The 11,703-nt window shown below is 34.5% G+C and overlaps 1 protein-coding gene across 1 annotated transcript; it reads right to left on the bottom strand.

Moving 5' to 3' along the window:
* Positions 1–385: 385 nt before the first annotated feature.
* On the bottom strand, positions 386–4,626 carry LOC110786451 (serine/threonine/tyrosine-protein kinase HT1). Its single transcript, XM_021991010.2, has 3 exons — positions 3,617–4,626; positions 1,944–2,399; positions 386–891 (listed from the first exon to the last, which is right to left on the bottom strand). The coding sequence occupies exons 1-3, from the start codon at positions 4,058–4,060 to the stop codon at positions 622–624; spliced, it is 1,170 nt and encodes a 389-aa protein (XP_021846702.1). The 5' UTR covers positions 4,061–4,626; the 3' UTR covers positions 386–621.
* Positions 4,627–11,703: the final 7,077 nt, after the last annotated feature.

Raw genomic sequence — 11,703 nt, 5'->3', positions numbered from 1 at the left:
TAAATGTAACAAGTTATTTCGGACGGAGGGAGTAACTTTTTCTCGGAAAATAATTTTGTATTTTCCTTTGGTTGTTTGTTAAGCGTGCATGGTTTTCCCTAGGGTAAAGAAAAACTTTTTTTTTTCTGAAAAAAGAAATGCTATATTTTTCTCTCTACTCTTTTACGTTTCTTGTTCTCTCCTTCACTCCTACAGATCTCATTCTTTATAATTTCTTTTGCAAGAAAACAAACAAAAGCTATTTTCCCTTGGAAGTTGTTTTCCACATAAAATCAATTTCCTTTAAATATATTTCCGGTTGAAATAAACGATGCCATTATAAAATAATAAAATGCGACAAATCAAAATTAGTGACAAATACAATCATCTTTGTGAAGAGTAAAACTCAGGGAATACCCTTAAGCAATAAATTGAAGATGCAAATAGGTATACATGTACACATAATCAACTTCTATAGATTGGCATGAGTAAACAATCTCAACTAAAATTAATTAGGCAAATTGATCATAAACTAATTAAAGTAATTTCAAATTAAAAATAATGAACATTATCAAGATATACATGAATTGACACATTTACCCCCCCTTTTTTTACTCTTTAAGTTGATAGTGTTGTTGAAGGTCATGATGCATTTACAGGTATAGAAGAAGAAGAGGGAGAATTGAAGGAAATGCAGGCTTTTAATCGATGAGCTAATGCATCCGCATTACGGCTAACCAATCGGCGGCGCGATATAAGTGGGAGTCCTTCCTTGACACATTCATCATATTCTTCAAGAGCAGAAACAATGTAACTAAAATCTGGCCTTTTGTTTGGGTTTGCTGCCCAACATCTCTTTATTAGATGTGCTAATGCTGGTTGACAACTTGCTGGTAAGGGTGGCCGAGCATTCTGCATTTACACACAAATTCAATTCCCACTTTGGATTAAAAAATCATTTAAAAGTTAATCTAAATACTGCATTGTATTTCACCCCTTCTCCTTAGTTAAACTAGCCACGTGACAACTAAATTTGGACGGGATTTATGAACATGCGATGTAGTTATACAATCAAAAGAGAAATGATAATGAGAGTGATGGATAGCTCAGTTGGTTAGATCTTCCATCTCGGTTCCAGGTGATCCTGGTATCGATTCTCATCCCCGCCCGGCCTTGTGGCTCATTCGCACCCAAAAAAAAAAAGAGAAATGATAATGATTTCTATGCACGCGATACGTGCTTGTAATTTAAAAACGCCGACACAATAATATTTTTTCCCTCTTTATTAATAAAGGTACTAGGGTTGAGTAAAACGGTTGAAGTATAGTCTTTCCAAATAACACACATAGGTTTTCCACATTGATAAAAGTTAAGAGATTTAATGACTTAATAGGATGAGGGGCTATTCGGCTATTCCCCTTGTTGTCTTATGATTTTAAGGTGAAATCTATTTTCGTCTCCTAAAATGAACACTCTATCTTGATCATGGATGCAGCCCGCATTTTACAAAAACTTTTCAGAAAACCAAAACTCGATTTGATATCCGATCTGAAAAAATGGGTACTCGAACCAATTGTTGGTTCCCAACTCTCCAAAAGCTTAAAATCTTATAAGTAGATAATCAATTTGTTAAAGTAAATTGTAAATTGTAATTTTATTAGTAATGTAGTTAAAGTCATCTGTTAATGTTGGTACTTAGTGTTGAATAATACTTCGTGTTAAAATAATCTAACCGGGTATCCGATTTCCGATCCAAAAGTTTAGGTAACCGAAATCGGATATCCAAAACATTTTTAGCGTTATCGGTTATCGGTTACTCGGTCCGACAATGTTATCGGTACCAGTACCCGACCCATGCTCACCCCCTACTAACGTTCAAGTTGAATAATTTTGTAACTTAAAGGTAGGACAACCCAAAGAGTTGAAATCAAAAGTAAGCTAGAAAAACAAAGGACAAAACTAACCTTCTCAGCAACAGCAAAGGCAGCTTGAACAGGGGTCATACCCTGAAAGGGAAGCAAAGCAGTAGTAAGTTCCCAAAGAACAATACCAAAACTATACACATCAACCTTCCTTGCATAAGGTTTCTCCTTAATCATTTCCGGAGCCATCCAACGATAAGTTCCCATATTTCCTTTTGTTTCTTGACATTGTGTTTCCAAACACGACGTACCAAAATCAGCAACTTTCACCCTCATTTCGTCGTTGAGTAACAGGTTGTTAGACTTCAAGTCTCTGTGGATAACACCTTGTGAATGAAGGTACTCCATTCCTCGAGAAATGTCGAGGGCTAAACGTAGTATTGTTTCTGTTGAGAGGGAGTAAGGTTCCTTTTTGTTTAGGTACATTCTCAGTGTTCCTTGTGACATGTATTCTGTTATTATGCAGTATACTGGTGGTTTCTTGCAGGCTGCAATAAACTGCAATTTTCCCACACAAAATCATTAAACCCAAACAAAAAAACAAAAACAAAAAAAAACCTTAGGGATTCTAACTCTGATTTTAAAGACTAATCTTCTAAATCCCTTGCATAAATAATTTAGGGTCTTATGTCTGTAGAAATTGGGCTGTGTATATTTGGACCTTCCCCAGACCCTACGCTTAATAGCGGGTATGACCTTTATGTCCACAAAAATTAAGACTGCGTACATTTAGACCTTTCTCATACTATGCGCTAAATAGCAGGAGCCTTGTGAATTGATTACGACCTTTATGTCCGCAAAAATTAAGGCTAGTTTTTTATAAAAGAAAGAAAAGAATATACAAATTGTAACAAAACATAACTTCTTTTTGCTCTACAAAAGACAACCACAAAATTACCTAGGGAGTATTCTTGTTTTAGAATGAATCCAAGGTGTATCCAAAAGTTAGCGTTTTCAATATCTAATACAGGTTAGATATGAAATATGCCTCATCTTTAAAGTGTCTGTCTTAGACTAAAATTTTAGGTACACTATTTCCCTAGTGTTGTAGTATTATTTTTTCCACTCCCTTTCTTTTTTTTACCTTCCGCTTTTTACCTTATACGCATAAGTAGTAGGAAGTATTATTAGTTATCCTCGGTAAAAAAATCCAAAGTTTGTCAAAAAATTTACTCCCTCCGTCCCAGAATAGTTGTTACACTTTGCACCAAAGTTTTAGGTGATAACTGCTTGTTCGGTTATCAATTGTTATTTTCTTGAAAAAGTAGATGTGGTAGGGGTTAGTGGGGAATTTTTTTTAATTGAATGAGAGAGTGTGTGAGGACAAAAAAAAAAATTAGTGGGAAAAGAGAGACAATATAATAATCGTGGGGTCATTCCTAATTTTGAAGTGTAACAACTAATCTGGGACGGATGAAAAAGAAAAGTGTAACAACTAATCTGGGACAGAGGAAGTGACATTTTTCAAATTCAATACAGGTTAGATATGAAACACATCTCCTCTTAAAAGTGTGTATGCGCTACCTATGTTTTAAATCCGAAAATTTTAGGTGCACTCTTTCCCCAGTATTATAGTGTGGAGTATTATTTCTTCCACTCCCTTGCCGTTTTTTACCTTCTACTTTTTACCTTTCACATATACTTACATACGAAGCAATGGCATTAAAAATTTACCCTTGGTAAATTTTTTAAAAAAGGGTAGTAGCATAATTTACCTGGACAATATTGGGGTGATAAAGGCCAGAAAGCAAGGCAACTTCAGAAGTAAACTGTTGTTCAAGCTTAGTTCTTGCTTCATCTTTATGTGTTGGAATTCTAACCATTTTAACAGCAACAGCTCTTTGTTTATAAATCCCTCTATAAATCCTACTATGAGCTCCTGATGCAAACTTATTTCCTATAAACAGTTGTGAAAGATCAGCTGTCCATTCTTCTTTATCACCTTGATTTGATGTTTCTAATGCTTCAACATTCTCTGAATCCAGTATCATTGACCACGATTCCAAGCTGTCGAATCGCCTTCTTTCTGTGCTTTCTGTGTCCAAATCCCAGTTTCTTCTTGGTGCTTTCGCCATGGATCGAATTGCTAGTGATTTTCTTCTTCTTCTCCAGAGGTTTAAACAGCTGATTGATGTAGGGAAACATGATGAGTTTTCCATTTTTGAAGATTTCTTTCTAGGAAAAAAATTTATTTTTGTAAGAAAATATTAGTGATTAGTGATTAGAGGAGGATAATGGGATTTTTCTTCTGTAAGTTTGGATTGATTTTAAGAACTTCATGAACTGATTGAGATGCATGGCTTTTAAATGGTATGATTTGTGGCATGCCACGATTGGTTAATAATTTATCCTAGAAAGGAAAATCCAATGGAAAATTCCATAATATAATATGGAATCATGGAAAAATTGTGGTAAAAGAATGAAAAAGAGAGGAAAAAAACAGGGGAAAACTTAGAAAGAGTTGTACTATAGAAACATGCTTAGATTATGGAAGAACAAAGTAGCAAAGTATTGATTTTGTTTTGTGTTATTCAATTTCATGGTTGTGAATGGAGGAATTGAATATCGAGTTTGTACTGGATTGGATTGGATTGAATTGTACTGGACTGGATTGAATGAAATTTCGGCGAAAAGGGAAGAAAGGAAAGGAAAAATGGAGTGTAGGAGAAATTCACGGTTTTGTAATACTAGAAAAGAAGAAGATGAATTCAAAGGGGGGAAATCATAAGTGTCTCGTGAAAGGCTAAAATGGAGGAGGAAAAGAGTGAACTAAATAAAAAGTGAGTAAGCTTTTCTTTTTGTGTCCAATTAAATGTGAAGTGATCATGCTACCATAAAGTGAGACTTCTATTGTACAAATAACTCAAACTTAGGGCACGCTTGGATTGGGTGTAATGAATTATAGGGGTAATAAAAGTCAAACCACCATAATAAAAGGATAATGAAGGTGAATTGAGGTGGTTGTAAGGAGGGTGGTGTGGTGGTATTGTGATGAGAAGTTGTGGCAGTGGTGGTGTTGTGAGAAGAAGGGAGGAAAGGGGAAGTAATTACCCCCCAAATGAGGGTAATAATCACCCTAGTGGGATGGTGGGTAACTATTCCCCCCATGATTAGGGTATTTGTTCCCCTTCTATTTTATTTTCTTTTTGCCAACACTAGCTTGTTTCCTTTGCCACCACTTTATCCCCTCATCATCACCTTCAATTACCTTAGTTTGACTTTTATTATCCCTTTAATACATTACCCTCAATCCAAGCATGCCCTTAGCATTAGATAAAACTGATTATTTGGGGATTATAAAAGTTAAAAGTGTGAGTTTTATGTTGACTTTATAAAAAAAAAGTCCACATATACTATTAATTAAAGTGAAAAGGTTATTAAGATTAGTGTATGATAAAGATGTTTTTTAAAGTACTCGATGATCTAGGACTCTCCACACCATTAGTTTAGGTTGTTATGTTAAATTGAGGTTATTGATAAGCAATGATGTTATTGTCTATTGGATTAAGTGTCTGAAGAAATTATCGATAAGATTTAGCTATTTAGGACATGTTTGGTATAAATATAAGAAAGAAAATGGAAAGAAAACAAATAAGAAGGGTTCAAACAGTAATGTTAGCTATTACTCCGTATCATCATTAATTGTTTGGTAACCTGAGGTAAATTAATTATTCACTTGTAACAAATCGGGATTTAGAGGAGTAATAATTTTGTTACCATAAGGTTGGGAGAGGAAACAAATAATGATAATGATTACCCTTATGAAATGAGTTATGTTACTACAACTGTTATAAACTCATAACAAACACTAAGTAATACAAATAGTTAAACACTTTCATATACTAATTTTTTTCCATCACTTAAAAACTCTATATTAACTGGAATATGTGGCAAGTAACACTAACACAACACCAATTGCTTGTAAATGAAAGACTCTGTAAGAAAACTTGACACTGTGGGGGAAATATGATTATGGATGAGTTGAAAACTTGAAATGGGTTAAAAGATGCAGGAAATGTCACGGGTACTTTATCTTCTTTAATCTTTATGTATGCTACGGCTTAGAAACAAATCGAATGCACAAGACTGCAACAACAATGACATCAATATCAATATTAAGGAAAATTTGTCAGAAAGGTCCTTTTAAAACACAAAAATTGTCAGAAAGTACCTTTTAAAAAAAAGTTGTCAACCAAGGCCCAAATTGAATTTTTTTTGTTGTCAATCAGGACCAAGTGTCAATTTCCGGTAGTCAACCACCGATTTCCGGCGTTGACTGGCGCGTGACACGCACGTGGTTGACTTTTGAACAAAAAAAAAAATTCTAAAATTTTCCCTCCAATTTTAATCCCCCACCCCACTAACTTATTAATCTTAAAAAAAAAAAAATCGATCCCTTCTCTCTCCTGTTGAACCTGCTCTGCCTCTTCCCCCATTTCTTTCTTCCTTCCAAGCTCGAATTTCTGGTCCTCAGTGGAAATTAATCAAATTCGCGAATCCCAATTGTTATTCGGTGATCTTCGCACCAGGTAAACCTTAAAGCCCCAATTTTTTTGGTCTCATTTCAAGTTAGTTGGGGATTCGCGAATTACCTCAGCCAACCTGATAGACCATATATCTATATATGGACAGTTGGATATAAACCAGGTACAGAGCTACGTCCACTCCCATTAAAATCAGCATTACCATAAAATGGTGATTATAGTTCGCCTGAGTGGGATGACTTCTTTGACTTGTGAGTTTTAGGGGAAGCCGAATAGGAATCAACTGAATGACTGCTTGTTGAGTATGCAGAAGAAGAGTGCCCGTTAAACTTTGGCATACCAGTAGCATCAATACCTAAACTGTATCCCTTCTCGACTGTATCAGCCTCCAGTGGCAATTCATCAAGTACCTGTAGTTGGGGGAGAAATGAGTCCTTAGGTTCTTTAGTTCAAAGTTGGGAGCGGAAATCAGATCAATCTAGCGATATCCTCAAACTCTGACTACCTTCTTTCAAGTACAATACAGGTCCAATAAGAAATCTTGAAGTAAATAATCCAGTTGAGAAGATCATGGACAGAATCAGTTCACTGATGTTTATGAACTGCAATGAAATCAACCAACACAATCATATTACACACACACATGGACTTAACTAGCAAGAATAATCCTAATATATTGGCTTTCTGGTAACTTCAACTAAACAAGCATAAGGCGGATACAGAAAGAAATACAACATATTTTTGACAATGGAGTCCTAAACTATGTGTATATTGCCAAGATAGTTTCCTTGTTTACGTCATTGATGTTAAGTAAATGGAATCAATTCACTGATGTTCAAGAACTGCAAGAAAATTATCCAGTGATACAATTAGATTACACAAACATGGACTTGACTAGCAAGAATCATTCTAATATCTTCGCCTTTCGTGGTAGCTACTTCAATTAAACAAGCACAAGGAAGATACAGAAGGACAGCAATCCACTGCACCAAGAAAATGCAACAAACATAGAAATCCAGCCATTTTTTTGATAATTAAGTCCAAGACTATATGTATATTATTGAGAACATAACTAGTTGCCTAATGCCTACTTTACATCATGTAAATCAATGCACATTACTGAGATTTCTTACCATCTACCAAAAGGGGCGGTTAATCCCTAAACAATCCCAAAATACCAAATTAAGTTCACTCTTAATGAAGACAAAAATTTCACAGAAGTATGAGCTTACTTCTTGAATAAGCATACCAATAACAGTAAGCTCCGGTGAAGAATCGAGTGTGAAGAACATCAATAGATAGCCTCTATGCATCTAATTTCCATCTATTAAGAACAATAGAAACAATAATCCACTGCATTTACCAAAACCCCTCTTGGAAAGGGGGAAAAACTAAATTCTTGTTTAACATTTGAAGTTTAGGAAGCGCTAATCACCAATCATTTTTTAAGGTTTAGATTACATCCCAAAATTAAAGGACCGTATACTAACTAAGAACATAGACAGAACAAAAATATTGCCGAAAAACCCTAATCCCCAATTTTTCGCAATTGCAGATTTCAAACAACAGCATCAAAAAATTGTCAAGATTTCTACAAACAAATATGAAGAAACTATTCTATTTCCACTAAACTTCTACAGGAATTATCACTGTAACTACACTAATTTAGTCATCGATTCGCAAATTTGACAGTAAATCGAAACAAAAATTGTAAAAAATGAAAACAAGTTAAACAGATTTAAGAAGAAATTGAAGCTTACTTAAGAAAATTGCTTGAGTTGATCGGAAATTTGATTGAGTTTTCCGGCGCTTTTCTTGATGATCTTCTCAACGGATACAAAAATTTCACAGTATGAGTTTGCGTTGGAAGAGATGTGAAGTACGACGAGATCTAGCTTATCTGTTTGGCGGTGGTTTTAATTGATTTAATTTTAATGTGTGCCTATTGAGACGGGCAAATGAAGGCCCCCTTCAACAGAAAGACCCTATTGAGGCGGGCAATTAAAAGCCCCCTTCAACAGCTTCTTTCTATTGAGGCGGGCTAGGAAAGCCCCCTTCAACAGCTTCTGTAGAAGCGAACACCACAAAAGCCCGCCTCAACCTGTTAGTAAAATATTTGACCCGCGTTGACTAAGTAGCTATTGAGGCGCGCTTATGTATGCCCCCCTCAACAAGGGGGCTACAACAGGGGTTTTTTCCACTAGTGAAATATAATCTTCTTATTTTTGTTTATTTAATATTGTATATACTCCGTATATTTTCAATTCCGCATTAGGAAAAGTTACGATATTAAGACGAATCTAACAACATATCCTTTGATGATGTTTTTTCTAATATATAAACGTACAAATAAGATCAAAGTATAATCGGTAGATAAGATTAGATCACACCAGACCATAACATCTTACTTTAGGTGAAGAGAACATACTACTTAGTTGCGTTAGTATCATTTCCACAAGGCAACAAAATGGAAAGCTTTTCTTTTATACGAAGTATAAATATTCTTTTTCCACGCCATGGAAATTAATACTCCGTATGATTCTTTATTTATTACTTCAGGTACAAAATAGCCCTCCGCCCTCGCATAAGTTTAAACTCTTACTACGTAAATCATTTACATAAAATAAGGGTAATTTTTATAGGAAGTAATTGACCAAGCAAATTGTGATGGCTGTCAAAAAAAATTGTGACACTACTAGAACCCCTCGTATTAAAAAAAATTCAAGCATAGCCTTGAATCCTTAATAGTATTCCGCGACATAACAAACTTCTCTTACAAATATATGTACTCCCTCTGTCCCTTAATACTCGAACTGTTTTGACTTTTTATATTATTCACATAATTTACTTTGACCTTATTTTATTTCTAGTATATGAAAATAAATGTTAATATATAATATATTGTTGGCTTCATCTTAATGTATATTTTTAAAATATTAATATTTTTATAACTTTTTATAATATATAGTTAAAGATATCGGTGGTCAAAGTTGTGCATTGGCATGCGTGTCCAGTCAAAACGGTGCGAGTATTAAGGGACGGAGGGAGTAGTCATATACGAAGCGATTCTTAAAGACGATAAACTATGACATTTTATTGTGTCCCTTTTCAACAAGAATACAAGCAAGTAAGCAACCATTACCGAACCTTTGGATATGCATTTATTTCACCATATTACCACCATGTATGCAATCTATATAACAACCATCACATAAAAAAATTATAAAGAACCCTTGACATGTAAACTAATAACTTATTTCGATCATTGTTCAATTATAGAGTGCATTCATTTCACAAAAATTTCGTTTGAACATATTAAATTTTAGAACTTAGTGGGAGAGTTGGGACGTACATAAAAATTTCTTTTAATAAGATTTAAACATGTGACCTATCATATAAAAACTTAATGTTTTGTCATCTTAATCCGCCGTTAGATTTGATTTTTTTTATTATATATAAATATATCTATACTAATATATTAAAGGGCGTTTTGAAGAACGTATACGTGTCACGTAGACCTCTCCTTATTACGCCACGTCACCACTAATTAGCATCATGACATGTCATTACAACCAAAAAAACATCTAATAAGGATCGAACACAAGACCTCTTTGTTAAAAGTTACACTTCTTGTCATCTTAACCAATTACAACTTATGTAATGTGTTTCTATATAAGCAAATATATTATTTTTACAATAAACAACAATACATTGAATAAAAGTGAATGCAAAAAAGGGAATGATTATTTAATTTATAAATGTACAGTTATTACTTTGAAGAAAATGATCCGGCTTTGTTTAGATGTGGGGTTTTAGATCTGTGAGGTTGTTGATCGGCCCCTAATCTTATGTCACCACCGTAATTTGATGATGACACCATCTCTACGTGCACATAATTAGAAAAAAAAAACCCGAATAAAAGTCAAAACCCGGGACAATACCCGGGGCTACACACTAGTTATAAGTTAAAACATCAAGTGAATATTATACTAACTTTTTTTACATAATTGTCCGAGTTAAAAATCAGTTTTCTTTGAAATAAGTGAAAATTGTACTCCCTCCGTTTCTTTTTGTTTGTTACGTTTGGACTTTTGCACGTTTATTAACATATAATAAATATTATTTTTCTTTTATATTAAAAAAATAAATACAAGTAAAACCTCAATCAACTAATCACTACAACAACCAATAAGATTGTTTTATTTATCAAAATAAACCAATAATGGAAAAGCACAAAGATTGATAACTTAACATACTTGGAAATTGTAAAGAAATTTAATGAGATGAAAAAATTGGACCAATTAAAATTAAAAGTTGGCACAAAAAATAATACTCCCTCCGTTTCTTTTTGTTTGTTACGTTTTGTAATCCCCCGTAAATTTATAAATTTTATTAATACATTTTAACGTATATTATTTATATTTAAATAGAATTTATGAATTTTAGTAATAAATATATAATTAACGTATATTTATTTTATTTTATTTACGTTTTAAATATTTTAACGATTTATGAAATTAAGAATAATTTTAGAATTTTATGTTGAAAAAAAAATTAGAATTACGAAAACACATTCGGTTGAATTTAGAAAACAGTCCTAAGCGGTGTTGAAATCAATTTCTAAAACTAAATCCTAACACTAGCCCAATTGGGTGAAGCCCAAAATAATAAAACTCAAACTACTCTACTCCCTCTCTTTCAACATTACGTAAAAACAAAAAAAAAACAAAAGAAAACACCAACAATCTCCTTCACTTTCACGTAAAACAAAAACCCTTAACCCTACCTCCATTGCCGCCGCTGCCCAGCCGCCGCCACCGCCGGAGCTCCTCTCCTCCGTCGTCCCTCCCGCTGGTAACCCCTCTCTCCCCTCGTCGTTCTCCTTCTATCTCTTTCGTTCCCTAAACTTTTGGTTTCGGTTTCTTGCACACCAATTAATCGGTGTTGCCCTCTTCTCTATTTTCGCACAGCCACCACCGAGAACCGTCAACCACCTTCGCCGTTCCCCTACACGTTGCGCCGCCCACCTGCAGCGTCGCTGCTGCGCCGTTCCAGCCCCCCTCCTCTTCGTTGCTTTCTACCCCTCGACGGCAGTCGCGTGCCCTGCCACGCACCACCGTGTGCGTCCCTACCGTCCAACCGTTCCAGTCGTGCCCTTGTCCGCCGGCAGCTTTACTCCATTCCACTTTTGGTGATTTCCTTAAACCCTAAACTAATTAATGAATTTAATTACGTTGTAATAATTTTAATATGTTTCCTGAATTTAAATTATAAGTTTTATGATTTGATTATGAATTTCAAGAATTATATGTTTGCAT

The sequence above is a fragment of the Spinacia oleracea genome, chromosome 6, assembly GCF_020520425.1.
Source record: "Spinacia oleracea cultivar Varoflay chromosome 6, BTI_SOV_V1, whole genome shotgun sequence".
NCBI classification, from domain to species: Eukaryota; Viridiplantae; Streptophyta; class Magnoliopsida; order Caryophyllales; family Amaranthaceae; genus Spinacia; species Spinacia oleracea.
This window is presented reverse-complemented; position numbering and strand designations above follow the sequence as displayed.